Here is a 15,029-nt window from a genome sequence, read left to right on the forward strand (position 1 = left end):
TCTAAAACGCTGGCTTCCACCTTCTTGCTGGTGTTTGTGCTCGCCCAGCCCAAGCTGCACACCATGCCATAGCTCCAGGGGCACTGGGGAAGCAATTGCCCTGCAGCTCCCAGCTTTTATGATAGGGCGTGGCTCTGCCTCTCACTAAGGCTTGTAATCTGAGAACTCCCCAAAGATGGGGAAGGGGTTCACAAGTTGGGAGTCAAAAAGGCTCTGAGTCTGCTACACTTCCTCACTGATCCAGAACCCGGTGTCCAGCTTTCTGCATTTCCTCTCCTTTGACTTCTTGCCACACCTGCAGTGACCAGCTCAATGATGAATAAACACAACTGATGCTTATTATGGGCCTCGGACACTTTAGTTTTTTTTTTTTTTTTTTTTTGCAGTACTGGGGATTGAACCCAGGGCCTTGAGCTTGGGAGACAAGCACCCTACCAACTGAGCTACATCCCCAGCCCCCCTTGGACACTTTAAAATCACCGAGGAAGTACACAGCCATGAGTCTTTGGTCTATTCCCAGTAAAGTCCATTAATACAATGATTCTAAACCCACCCCAGCTCCCACCTACCCCTTAGGATTTAATTCTGTGCATGCATTCAGGGTAATCTAACGCAGACTTCTGGTTAGGAACCATGTTTTAATTGTCCCCATTTCTCCTTTACAAGCCATATCTGTTTTCTGCAGGCTCAGCCTGACCATTGTCAGTGTCAACCAGTGACCCTTCCTTCAACTGGGAAAACCAGGCCAACAGACGGAAATCCACTCAACTGCTCTCTCTTGAGACTTCAACTCAAAATTCTTGTCTTTATCCACTCCCTCCCTGTGCCTGGCTTCATTCTTCCTCCTTTCCAAGGCTGAACCGCCTGCGTCGCTAACCTAGATGCCCTCCCGTCTAATCCAAGACTTTGCCTAATACTTGTTTTCCCTTTTGGCTACATCTTTGGCCTTACTTCCGTGTTGTCTAATGCCCTTTGACCCTGTAACATTCAGGTCTCTAGCTTGACCTAAAATCTTTCCTCTAGGCTCTGCTTCCCAAGACTACGCTCCTATCCCCACTTCATCTCTCACATCCAAAAATCTGAAAGGAGCAGTGTGTACTCTCTCTTCTTCCCCTCCTCTCCTCAGTGCTTCCACTGAGGCCCACCCTCCACCCTCTGGACACACACTGCCCTCCAGTGACACCTCTGGCTTCCTGACTTTTGGAGTCAATGGGCTCCTCGCGGTCTGCACCCTCCTTGGCCTCTCAGAGGCCCGTGAGCCTCTCCTCCTGCTGTGGTTTTGGTACAAATCCCTCCTGATTTTTCCTTCTCCTTCTCAGATGATCCTTTATCAATCTCCTTTGCTGAACTTTGTCTCCTCTTCTTTTGTTTCTAATTTTTTTAGTTGTCAATGGATCTTTTATTTATTTATTTGTATGTGTGCTGGGTAACGAAGCCAGGACCTCTCACACGCCAGGCAAGCACTCTACCACTGAGCCACAACTCCAGCCCGCTTCTGGTCTTACTCTGTCTTCTCATCCTGACCATCTTTGTTTCTTCAGCTCTAATTGCTAAGTGAGTGGCATTTGGATACGTGGCCCACTACCGATTCTTCTCTTCTGAAGTCCAGATCTTTCCAACTGATCACATCCAAATGCTGTGCAGGCCCTTTTCCTTCCCATCTCCCCTCAATCACTTCTTTATTTATTGTGGTTAATATGCATAATATAAAACTTCCTACTTTCCCCATTTTTAAGTGTACAATTTGGTGATGTGAAGTACATTCACATATTTGTGCCTCATTGTTCCTACAGAGCTGAGGGGAAAAGGACCATTTCTTGTTTGTTTATTCCTGGGGCCTGCCACACCTCCAGTCACTGGCAACCATGGTGCTTAATGGCTAAGAACTTGGGTTCTGGAAGTTCTGCTCAGAGTTTGAATCCCATGCTAAGACCCTGGTGGAGGCTCCAGCCTCAGAGTGGCCTCACTTCCTCCTCTTAGCAATCTCGGCTTTTGTTTGTTACACATTCTACCGAAATAACAGCTTTGTTTATTTGTGAGCAACTCCCTGCCACAAATAACTTGTCCTGCAAGAGCTTATGCTGGAAACAAAGAGAAAATGAACTATTTGAAGAAAGTGATGGGTCTTAGCCAGCAAGTACGAGTTCCTGATATGTTGGAGTGGGATGTCACACTTGGCATTGGCTTAGATTTATGACACAAACAGCTCCATCTACACACTTTATGAAGAAGGGAAAACAATCTCTCACTGCTTAGGTGAGGGCTTCCATCCTCAGTCTGCCTCGTGATTGCTCATCAAGTGACAGTTAAAAATCTCTGTGAAAGTTGAAAGGGCGATTCATTTGAAATGGAAAAAATGTGCCCAGGAATCAGATGACTTGGGGAAATTTCATGTGCATATCTTCTAAAATGCCTGAAGTCCTGAATTTATAGAATCATATGGATGGAAAGAGGCCATTTGTTTTTTTTTATTTTTCTTCACATTATTTATTTCATTTTACAGTGGAAAGTTGGCTTATGGATGTTGAGGATTCTAGCAGGTCCTTCCTGAATATTGAGAAACATTTTGTTTGTTCTTAGCATTTCTTTCTTTGGGGATCAGGTCTTATCCATTCCCATAATCACCCCAGGAACTGTCACAAAAGACTCGCTTTAGTATAGGAGACCCTCAAAGGTGACCAACACAGAATGTCACAGGATAATAATAAAAGCAAATGTCTATAACGCCTTTTACCAAACGACTTAACATACTTTATCCCATTCGTTTCTAAGGATACCTCTTTGAGGTAACTGTTGGGAACCTCCATTTTTTTTTTTTTTTCAGATGAGGAAACTGAGGTTCAGAGTGGTTAAGTAAGTTGCCCAGGCTTTCACAGCTGACAAACTGCCCAGTCCAGCCTAGCCAGCAACCCAGGACTGCAAACTCTTGCTAAGCCACATTTGGCCTCACCAGAAGGGTGGCTGGCCTGTTTGGAGATATACCCTGCCCTCAGCTGACTTGATGTTTGAGGACCCTGCCATCTACAGCATGTGGGTGAGGCAGCTCTTCCCTGTTGGATACGTCCCTGCGTGGAGCCCAAGCATCTGGCGCGAGCCAGAAGGCACCCAGAACACTTGGCGGCCGCAGCCGGCACGTAAGGGCACGTGCTGGGGCCCCGCATTCTGCCAGAGTCCCCACCATTGGCATCTGCTGCGCGGAGGCGCCACCTTGGTGGGCTGCGGTCCCGCTGCGCGCGTGTCCACCGAGGCGCGAGCCGTGCGCCCCGGAGGCTCGCTGAGCGGCGCGTCCCAGGTGCCCACTCGCGTGCGCGTCGCCCATTCGCGTCCGAGGGTCTCGCCGCCGCGGCTGCCTAGGCGTCTGCTGCCCGCCTGGAGCCGCCCGGGCCGCGACCGCGGGTCCCCCACACCCCAGGGGCGGAGCGAGGCGCCGAGACGTCAGGGCGGAGGACGAGCGCAGGGCGAGCGCGCCCTCCCGGCGGCTGCCCGCGGCCCACGTCCCCGGCTGGCGCTGCCGGCGGCGGCGGCGACCGTGAGATGCAGTTAGCGGCGGCGCTGGGGCGCAGCCAGGCGGCCGCGCGGGCGGGGACCAGGGGCTGAGCCCGAGAGCCAGCCGTGCGCACAGCTCTGCCGCTGCCCCGAGCGACCCCCGCCGCCTCGGCCCTCCCGGGTTCTAGCTAAGCCCCCCGGGGTGCACGTCAATTTCCTTGGGTGACTACAGCGTGTTTTGTTTTTCTTTCTTTTTCCTCCTGCCTGGGTGCCCTTCTCCAGGATGGCAGAGGCGGAACTGCACAAGGAGAGGCTGCAAGCCATAGCAGTAAGTCCACTTTCATTTTATTTTCTTGCTCTATTGTCTGGGGTGGACGGGGACCCCGAGGGCTGGGGGTGAGCGGCATGCCAGCACGGTAGTCTCGGGCAGAGGTTCCCGGGTCAAGTCTGTCAGGGCTCAGCGACGTTGTCTTTTCCTTCACAGGTCTGTAGACCAAACCCCCAGGGCGCATTCAGGGCTGGGGATTTGAACGTGGAAGATTGGCTTAGAAATAAGATTCTTGCCGCTGGGCTTTGGGGACAGACTCCACATGCTTGGGGGGCGACCCCTGGAATATTATCACCCAGTGCTCAGAAATTCATTGGCTTCATATGCTGGAGAAGGGAGAGAAGGGCGACCTGACGGTAGCTGCCTTCCTCTGCGGAAGCCGTTGGCCTGTTAAGTGGAAAACCAGGAGCCAGCTACCGGGCCGGCCAGCCACGCGGTGAACCTCCTCCCAGAAACCGGGAGTGTGACTCTCCCCTTTTCTGTTTGATATTGACAAGGGCCCTGACCCATGCCACCACCCTAGAGGGGTCTGAGGACCTTTTACAGCGGCTGGGTCCTGAGAATAATATTCCAAAGGAGCCTTTCCTCGTGGAGTGTGGATTATCTGCAGACCTTTCGCCTGCAGAAGAAAACTGGGTTTGGCAAAGTTCGTATGCACTTTCTGAAAAGTGCACTCATGTGCATCTTGGGTACAAAAAATAACTCTGAGACTGCCTAGATTTTGAGCAGTCTTGCCAGAGTGTTGCCAGTGATCCACAGATGTGGTATTTTTACTGGAGCCACCACAGCTGGATTATATATTTCCTTTGTGGATGAGGGAATGATTATGGCTGCTATTTGAAATAATAACAATTAAAAGAGAAGAGAAGTCTGTTAACATAGAAGACTCTCCAAATATTCTTCTACTTGGTCCTTTCTTTCTTTCTTTTTTTTTTTTTTTTTTTTTTTTTTTTTTCCTTCTTTAGTCCAGGAGTTCCCTGGAAACACTTATAAATTTGTTGGAGAAATACTGTGTAATGTTTTGGAAGCAAAGTACATGAAAGTATTTTCAAATGCCTTTGGGCAGATTCTTCTTTGGGAAAATACACAAAGGCCCATCTTTTAATCTTTTTTTTTTTTAAGAAGCATTTGATGTGGTCTTGGTGGCTCCGAGACCTCCTTTCTCAGACTCTTCAAATCTGAAGGATCCTGGAGACTTTCCCTCTGGAGGGAGAGAGCTGTCTGTCAGCAATGCTGAAATGCTATGGTTCGCCTGTGAGACTGTTTTGAACGTGGTCCTCAGAGCTGTGAAAGATTGTCTTTTCTCTCCCTTTCCCCCTTGCATGTGGATTTTGATGGTTAATGAAGTTGTTCATGGTTTCTACAGTTAGTGGCAAGGCAGTGTGGCAGTTTGTCATGAACTTGATAAGAATGGAGATATTCAGCTCTTGGTGCCATGGAGCTGGTGGGTGTTTTGTGTACACTGGATAATAGGCTGCTTTAACTGTTGACCAAGTGGCTGCTCCAGAGAGTGCCCAGTCGCTCCCATGGGCTGCTGTTGACCATTTCCAACAGTTGTCACATTTTCTGCCTTTGCATGGCCAGCTTCCCCAGATGCCTGAGGGACAGCTGAACCCCATGAAAGGACTTGCTTTCTGAACACAGAGCCAGTAGCAGCTAATTCTGGGGCCACCCCTTTTCAAGTGGAGTTGAGGAATCCCAGCAGAGGCCAAGCAGATTTTCAAGAAGGATCTAGGCCATCTTTTGGAAGTTTCTTGAGTGTGTGAGAAGATAAATACCCACGCATGTCTGCTCAGCTGTGGAATTGAGTTTGTCCTGGGGACCTGTGGAGCTGTTGATGATTCTCATGAATGTGTCAACATCAGTGAACACATATGTGGTCAGTACAGATTTTCTAACAGTGACATCATTGTGTGTGTGTGTGTGTGTGTGTGTGTGTGTGTGTGTGTGTGTGTGTTGGGAGGAGATTAAGAGCCAGAAGGGCCTGGGGGGCCTGTGGCCACATGAGTAGATGATTTTGTGCCACACTCTCCAGATTGGGCAAACCCTTCCTCTCTTTGCCACTTTCCTAGAGTTCTCAGGGGACCCTGAGGAGGTCACAAGTCTTTCCCAGAACCTAGCAGGCCTCTGAGGAGATGTGAGGGAAGAGGAGAAGGAGTCCTCATATCTTCTCCTGCTTCTGGGTCATAGGCAGTCCTGAGTTTGGGCCTCAGTTTCTTTATTATGACATGGGCGTTAAGTTCTGCCTCCTGGGTTGGCATAAGAGCCAGTGAAGAGGCAGGTGAAGCCATTAGCTGATGCTGACTGAGGCGGAACCTTCAGTTCCTGTCTCCTCTGCTGCCTGGTCCTGAGGGTTTAGGAGTAGCAACTCTGAAATGGGAAGACTGGGCACACCTTGTATTCCTTGTCTTCAGCTCTTTAAGTGAAGGCTGGGGACTCACCCAGTGTCACTTTCTCTAAGTGCTGCAGGCAAGGGGTGGTGCTCAGGGCTGAGGGTTCCTTCACCTGTTCATTCAGCAGGCTTTTACTCCCTGTGGGAGGAGACTGGCAACACTGAAAAGACATATCCCCAAATTTCAGCCACAAGTGGGAAGATTTCACCCTTCGCATGTTTAGTTTTTGAAAGTCCAGGGTGTCCTGTGTCCTGAGGTATATGTTACATGATCATGTGTGGGATTTCCCTCCAAAAAGGAATTAAATACTAAGAAACTACATAACCTTAACCGAACCTTCCATTTAGTCCAGAGATTAATCAATGAGAGAAGGTGACTTTTGTCTTGTTTCCTGACAAAAGAACAAACCCATCCTAACAACTGTCTCCACTCCCACCCTGGATGCTCCTTTCATCTCTTGGGATACTCCAAGAGCTACAAAACGTCTCTGCCACAGAAAGAATGTGGATGACGATTCCAGGGAATGATAACAATTGCCATTTGTTGAACCTCAAACATTCAACAAGGCACTGCATGAAGGCCTTTGTTTTTTAACCTACCCTTGTTGACAGTCTAATGGAGGCAAAAGAAAAGTGCATAAACAATTGCTGTACCTTACACACTTGTGAGCCCGTGAGCACACTTGCCAGACATGCCAACCAACCTCCAGGACACTTCCGCCAAAGGAGGCATCTGAGCATGTCCTGAAGATTGGGCAAAATAACACAGGACTAGCATTATAACCTTCCCAATTGTCAGAGGGCATTTGTTGATTTGTTGTTTGTTGGTTATTTATTTGAAAGGGAAAGCCCAAAGCTGGAGTCAGTAGCTAGTGGTACAAACTCAGTAAGAGGGCTGAGAAACTCTTCAGCACATATTACCTCACTTTAGCCTATCAATAGGCCGACAAGGTGGTCCTGACTCTGTTCTGCTGTTCTGCGGATGAACAGGTTGTAGGACTGGCCTGGCATTAAGCAGGTACCATCAAAGCCAGGATTCGAACCTGCACCGCAGGCCACTGGAGCCTGTATTTTACTACTGCCCTGAACGACCACCTGAGATAGCAGCAGCACCTCACTTTTCCTGTTAGCCCACCATTCAGGTGGTTCCACAGCCTTGGTGAGAGCCCATGAGACAGCAGCAGACTGATTCTGTAGCATTGGCAGAACCTGAGGTAAACCAGGAGGCCTACATCTTTTTGAGAGTCTTCCAAGCCTGGGTTCACTGCACAGAAACACCCAAGATAAACTAACTGAATGAGTAACATTCTCGTGGGGAAGAAGCTGTGGAGTCTCTGTGGAAGCCAGCTTCGGGGGAGGGTGTTGTTATGTCTACACATCCAAGGGAGAGATCATTTTTCTTGAGCATGAGTGAAAATAATGAAATGTTACAGAGGTCATCTTGGGTAAAAGTCCTAAGAACCACAGGGCAAGGCCACTGACTGGCCCCAGGGACCAACGTGGGTATGTTTATGTGTGCTGACATATGAAATGTAAATCTAACCTACACTTGTTCTTTAGGGAATCTGGTCATTTACTAAGAACCCACAAGTAGAATAGTAAAAAAGAACTTCTGCTTTTGTACTGTGCTTTATAGTTTACATAAGCCTGGCACATGCACCCTTCGCTCTGAGGTACATTGGGCAGGCCTCGTTTTCTCCACTGTATAGTCGAGCATTCAGAGGTGTCCACACCTCACTGAACAGCATATCAAGTCCCAGTCTCTCCTGAGTCCTGATTCCCTGTCTTGGTGGCACATCCAAGCCTCGGTTAGATACTCAGACCTAGGCTGGATCTGTCGCAGGTACTCCTGAGCTGAAGTCCACTGGCTGGAGGACAGGGGTGGGCCTGAGTGTGCCTCCATGGAATCTTCCCTTTGTGGGGCACCTCACTTTGGGTATCTTTTCCTTGAAACTCTCACCCAGAGGATTCAGCAAGTGGGTTTATGGTTCCCCCCAGGTTCTGTGCTCTGTCCTGAGCAGGCCTGGTTGTAAGTAATGTACTTAGGTTGACTATGCTCTGGGCTTCCAGAGAAATATTCATGGGTTCTGCTTGGATTCATCTTTTCATGCTTCTTCTTGCCTTGAACACATTGAGTTTCAGGTTTGAAGTGGGGGCTCAGGGACCCCGGAGGCTACTAGTCTGAGGTTGATCCATGCCATTGAGATTGGCCTGCATTGTCTAGATACAAATCCTTGCTACCATTTACATATGACTAAGCCCAGCATCCCAACAGGGATTTCTCAGAGAGGTTAGAGAACTGAACCCAAGCCCTAGAGTAACAAGTGTATGCTCATGTGGGGACCATCCCTATACAGGTCCCATGTGGACAGCTGACAGAGGAATAGAGAATTTAAGACCCTGGTCATTCATCTTATACCTACTTCCATCTCAAAAAGAGATGTCACAGTATTTCTAAAATTCCATGTTAAGGCCTGGGGATATTGCTGGGGATATTGGTGCTGAGGAAGTGTTCACCCTGGCTGAGTCTATAAGACCGCCAAGTGGATAAGTGACACTTTAGGCCTGTCAGGGTCACTGCTGGGTCTGGGAGTGCCAAGGTAACCTTACACAAACATGTTCAAGGGCCATACACTTTTCTGGCTGTTTATTTGTACCTTTGAGCATTTCAGTCTCTTGGGACAAAGATCAGCTGCTCTGACAAACTTGAAAGTGCTCTGAGAAATAAAGCAGTTATTAAAAAAAGTTGTTATTACAAAAGCTAAGCCAGGGGAGTTGTGGGTTATGATTTGTCAGCATCTCAAGGAAAACCAGGGCTCACTAGAGAGGCTTCTACACTTCTATGGGGGCTACCCAGCACTTCTGAGTCACTGCCCACATTTCATCACTGATTCTTTTGGGGATGTTGATCAACTTGCTTGGCAGTAAGAGCTGGTCGTTATGTGGCATGACCTTGGCTGAAACAGCAAGTGGGCATTGATGCACAGCAACTGTGGTCCCGAAGGCTGTCCGTGTGTTGCACAACCTGGCAGGGAAGTTGTGAGCATGGATTCTGGGGTCAAAAAAACTGGACTCAAGCTCCCGCTTTTTCATTAACAGATATCTGTATGATGTCGTTGTCCCTTGGCTTCCTCATCTGTAAGATGGGTATAAGAACTAATTAGAACAAATTAAAAAAAATACAAAAATAAAAGGAAAAAAGATGGGTATAATGATAAAATCTACTTCAGAGAATGGTTGCAAGGGTTTTTTGAGAGATTTCATGTGAAATGCTCCAGCGGGTCTACAGTAAGCACACACAGAATTTTCCCATTTATATTAAGTAAATGAATAGTTCTTAATGCATGCATCTTTAAATAGAAAATGGACACGAAGGGAGAAAGGTGAATCCTACAGTAGTTTTTGCCAAGCTAGGAAATTCCAGGTAAACATAGTCAGTACTAAGAGTTTTCCATGCATGGGGATAGTAATAACAACAGCAATAAGAGTAGCGATCATGAAGGCGTGTTTGTAGTAGACAGAAGTTGCAAACTTAATGGGCTCTGGGGAGTCAGTATGCAACTTAAATAAGGGACACAGAGAGTGGAAAGTGCGAGGTCCTGGAGAACAGATGCTACTTCTTAGTTAAGATGCAGTTAATTTATGCTGCGTGAGGACGTGGGTCCTGTGTTACTACATCAACACATTTTCGAGAGAAGCCAGAAATCCGATTTTTAAAAATGCAGAATCTCCCACTTTTTCAAAAAAAGAACAATATCAATTAATTTTAAAACTTTCAAAAGATTCGTGGTCACAGGGCAGTTCCTGTTGGTCAACAGGTGGATGTTTTGTGACCTTTACACATAGGTGGAGCTTTGACCTTGACATTATGCTTTCCATATGCATTGCCTCATCTGGATTTTGGATTTCATAAGGATGCCGTGAAGTAGTCCTCCCAACGTCCCTTAGGTCTTTCATAATGTCGCAAAATCAGGCTGCGTTTTCACAGGGCTTTGGGAGTTTGCCTTCCACATGTTTGGATTCCCGGGGACATTATGCCTACTTGCATAAAGATATTTTGACCTCAAGAGAGCCCCTGGCATCACTGACATTATTGTAACTCAGAATACTCATAGCTGGGTAGGCGATTGCTTTCTAAATTAACAGAAGACTCTGAAAGACAATTAGTACCTTAAAATGTGTGAAATTTTCACTATTATACAACAATCTTTAAGAATATTTACCCAAGGTATGCAAATCTGACATGCAAATCCTGCACACAAATTGGAGTCTCTGTTGTGTCAGCCAGGATATTTGAGGTGATCCTGACTCATTATCAGTCTCAAATAACAAACAATATAAGGAGACCTTGTTGACAACCAGCACCTATAATGGCAGCAACAGCCATTTGATAGAGACATTTCATTTTTTTAGGTAGATAAATCGGCATAGAACAGCCATTCACAAACTTTTTAGGATCACCTGGAACACACCCCCCCACCCCCAGAGGGTCAGAATCAGTAGAACTGGGAAGAGATTTGAAATTGCATTTTTACCAAGTTCCTGGGTAATGCTGTTCCCAGCTGCAATTGCTGTGCTGGGGAACACACTTTGAGACCCACTGGTAAACTAATAGGAGATCAGTAAGAAAAAGAGACTATGACTTGGGGGTCTTGATAAGTATCACATGCCCATTGTGACATGCCAGGAGTTTGTGTGGGCTGTATAGTTTGAAGATATGACATAGAATAAAAGATCAACACAGTTCAGGTAGAAAGTGATGCAGGTGAATTCTTCACACATCAGGTGGCTGATCAAGAGGAGGTCTTTCTTGGGTACTTGCTTTCATCTATTTTTTAGAGGATCAGGGGGAGTACTAGGGATTAAACTCAGGGAGACTTGATCACTGAGCCACATCCCAGCCCTATTTCATATTTTACTTAGAGAAAAGTCTTGCCGAATTGCTAAGTACCTTGTTAAGTTGCTGATTCTAGTTTTGAACTCTGGATCCTCCTGCCTCAGCCTCCCTCTGGGATTACAGGCATGCACCACCACGCCCAGTTTAGTCTATTTAAATAAGTGAAATTTCTGTCTCTTGGTCACCTGAAGACACCTGATGGAAGAGTTTACCTGGGATTGGCTGAGCTGGTTGGGAGCAGGTTGGGGATGGGGGGTGGGTGCTTGTGATTGGCCAAGCAAGTTGGGAGGGTTTGCTTGGGATCCTCTGACCAAAACTGGGGGCTCCAACATTCCCTTGGGAAGGTCTTAGGGAGCAGCTCTGTGAGATAAGCTGTGTAGTAAAGAAGACATCCATCAGTGCAATGGACAGGCCTTTGAGAGAGATGTGTCATGATATGATGGTGCTATAGATGTAGATGTCCCACTGCAGATCAGCCAGACAAGTTTTGCAAAACCTTCTCCAGCCTGAGTCACAGTATGGCAGCTTCTCATGTGGGCAGCTCTACTAGGACACCAAAATGAGCAGCAACTGGGGTTCACTTACTGATGGCTAATGGTTCTCCTAAGTCGATCTGTGTGTACACCAGTATGGCTTGTCATTGACCTACCCCAGTGGAGTTTATTCTCCCAAGGATGTCATGCTGGCCTCCCTCATCCTTATGTGTAGCATCCATTGTTTGAGCCAGTACTTCATTTTTGGAAGGATTCAGCCTCATCCAGTCTCTTATTTGTCTTAAAACACAAAGCACAGAGGCGACACTGTACTTGATGTGGCCCAAGAGAACAAGGACGGACTGTGGGTGAAGAGCCACACAGCACAGGGCACTTTGTAGAGGAAAGGTCGCTCATGAGCACTCTGGGTTTGGGAGAATACTACCCAGCTGAGACCTATTTCTGACAGGAAATGCCAGTAGGAGCAGAGGTTGGTGTGGGGCGGTGCATCTCAGAGCTACATGTGTCCTTGGTTAATTATTCGCAGTATTTTTAATTCATGTTGACTTAAAATGTTTCTAAGGAGATTATTAAACACACACAAACAAGGGGTAAGACAGTCAAATGGAGATAAGACCATAGCCTATTTGCATAGTGCTTGAACATGTATTAAAAATATTTTGGGCTAGTCCTTGACGTCATTATCAGTGCTTCTTAGCATCATATGAGCTTAGCTAAAAGAAAGGAACAGGGAGGCTGGTACCTTTCTCCTGCATAACATGGAAGAGGAAAGAAAAAGCCACCTGAGCCCCAAGACAAAAGCCCCTGCTGGAGCTGGGGAGGCCTTGAGTCAGACCTCAGCGCACGTCTTTCTGTACCTCCTTCCCTTGCAGCAGCCAATTTCATTGCCCTGTGGGCTTTTGGGTTCTTGACAGTCTTCAAGGCCCTTGTAAAACCTGCTCTTACTTTTTTTGCTGGGGGAGAAAGAAGCCCTTTTACTGGTTTATTTACTATTCTAGGTGGGTGGGATTTTGCACCCCCCCTGCTAAATTATAACCAGTCATGTAAGGATTCTCTTTATTTTTAAATTCGGGGCTGAAACATAAAACTTTGAGGGTTACCAAAAAATGTTATTCTTAAGAGAAAAACATATGCTGGAAAACTTAACCCCTTGGGTAGTAGGCGGGCCGTTTTTTGTTTCCCTGAGTTCAGTGCTGATGTGGACAACTTTGAGACTGATAAATAGCAGCCAGGGCTTCAGGATTTAGGCATCTGTGACGGTTTGCATGTCTCCCGAGTGGCGTGACAGCAAGGCCAGGATTTAGTGAGATGCATCTTGGCGGAGTGGCGTGGAGCTGTGTGGTAGTTTCCCCCAGGCTCCTGGGTCTCTATGGCCTGACTCGTCACCTTGGGCTGGTAACACTTGCTGCCTTGAGTGGGGTGGGAAGTACTTTGAAATTTTCTCGTCCCAGTGGAACTGGGAGACATATCTGAAAAGTCAAGGGTGACGTGAGAGAGCCTCCAGGGGGTGGTTATCCAGGGTAGCAGACCCTACTTCAGGATGGTTAGGCTCCCTCCCTGTTTCCAGGTGGTTTGCAAATGGCTTTGTCGGTGAACTTTGAAGTCTGAGCACATGCATTCAAAATCCAGTGCTGTCGCTATTAGTCAAACACAAGAGCGAAACCTCTGGGTATCAACAATAGATGGGACGAGTTTGGTGGGACTGGGCGAGAAGACCCTGAAGTCTGGGAGTGGAAGACACTTTCTAATCCTTCCCAGTATCAGCTGTAAGACACTGGTTTCCGGATCACCCCATCCTTATTCACAGTCAGAATGAAGTATCAGGCCGGTATTGGATCTGACATGGGAGAATGAAGAGAAAGTACTGGCTCTGGAATCAGAGAAGAGGCGAAGGTGAAAGCAACTTCAGTTTCCCGGCATCACCTCTGTCTTGGCAGTCGCAGCTACTGCCTCTGGCTAGCGGCAGCTCTCCACCCACTGAGTCTGGGTCTCTAGTGAAAAACTGGAAGCAGCCTGGCTTAGCGGTGGAGGGTCAAGGGGACCCTCCCCCAGCAAAGTGTGTCATCTCCTCTATAGGACGTGGCATACCCTCAGGGTTGCAAAAGCTGATCCAAAAACGGTTGCTTCATCCTGTAGCTCCTTTTAAGGGCAGGGAGGGAAGCCTCCCAGTTCCTGAGCACATCCATGTGGCAGATGTCCTGCAGAATACCTTATTTTAAGGAGTAAAACCCCAGATATGCCAAGTGCCAGGTTGACCTGGCTGTGCTCTTGACCTTGGGGCTCTACTGATCCAAGAGACCAGCCTCCTGAGGGGCAGTTGGGGGCAGTCCCAACTCAAGCAGATTGGTACTTAGTGGGAATACAAGCCCAGGATCTCTCCTTTTACAAGAGAACCTGGAAATCCAGCTTTTGAAAGAAGTCTGTTGCTGTTTAAATGCTCACCATGATTTAAACTCTATATGGGCCAAACCAAACATAATGAGATTTTAACACCGTGCGGGCTGGATTCATTCCCTGCCTGTGTCCCCCTCTCCCTCGGCCCCCAGCCTGAGCCATTAGTTTTCCACTTTTGACTTTCACAGAATATTTCATTTAATTGTAAAGTCAATAGTATGTGGGGTGGGGTGAGAGGGGTGTTATAACTTGGAGTTAAGTGAGATGTAGATAGAAGTTTGTCAGGCAGATTGGTAGGATGGAAGCCCATTTTTTGTTTTGTTCTATTTTAGTTTTGGTACTAGAGATTGAACCCAGAGTGTTTTACTACTGAGCTACACCCCCAGCCCTTTTTATTTTTTATTTTAAGAATTAAAACTTGCAAGCACCCTTTCAAAATAAAAAGAAGTTAATGAACAGGCGTCAAAACTGACTACTTCAATTTCCTTTTTTTTTTTGGTACTGCGGATTGAACTCAGGGGCACTCAGCCACTGAGCCACATCCCCAGCCCTTTTTTGTATTTTATATAGAGACCAGGTCTCACTGAGTTGCTTATTAGCACCTTGCTATTGCAGAGGCTGGCTTTGAACTTGAGATTCTCCTGCCTCAGCCTCCTGAATTGCTAGGATTACAGGCATAAGCCACCGTGCCCAGTCTGACTTCAATTTTTGATGTCTGAATTTTAATATATATATAGATTTGTGCTGCTACCAGGATACACAGTAATTTCATCTCTCTGAAATTCCCCAGGAAGCACTGGTTTATAAACTAACACCGGAATGTAAGGAGTTCTGCTGGGCCCCCACCTTGTACCCTGACTTGAGAGCATAAGAATCCGGAGTGGGAGGGCTGACCACAACAGTAAACTCTCCTTCACAGCCACTGGGAACTGATCATCGTGAATATACCCCCATCCCCACATGACAGGATTTAGCTTCACCCTAATAAATATCTAAGTACCTTCCCCTCCATCCTGGCTCATCTGTTTACTGTCCCCT

At 47.2% G+C, this 15,029-nt stretch overlaps 1 protein-coding gene across 7 annotated transcripts in view; it reads left to right on the top strand.

Moving 5' to 3' along the window:
- The first annotated feature begins 3,489 nt into the window (after nucleotides 1-3,489).
- The window catches only part of PALM2AKAP2 (PALM2 and AKAP2 fusion), a 339,279-nt gene continuing 327,739 nt past the window's right edge, over nucleotides 3,490-15,029 (top strand). For 2 of the 7 annotated variants that reach the window (XM_079112565.1, XM_079112564.1), the window contains exon 1: nucleotides 3,542-3,814. In XM_079112565.1, coding sequence (XP_078968691.1) covers nucleotides 3,770-3,814 — 45 coding nt within the window. In that variant the 5' untranslated portion in view covers nucleotides 3,542-3,769. Of the gene's footprint in view, nucleotides 3,815-15,029 lie in introns of all 7 variants that reach the window. The other 5 variants (XM_079112571.1, XM_079112566.1, XM_079112563.1 and 2 more) reach the window with 5 other exon arrangements.

The sequence above is a fragment of the Sciurus vulgaris genome (assembly GCF_902686455.1).
Source record: "Sciurus vulgaris genome assembly, chromosome: 15".
NCBI classification, from domain to species: domain Eukaryota; kingdom Metazoa; phylum Chordata; class Mammalia; order Rodentia; family Sciuridae; genus Sciurus; species Sciurus vulgaris.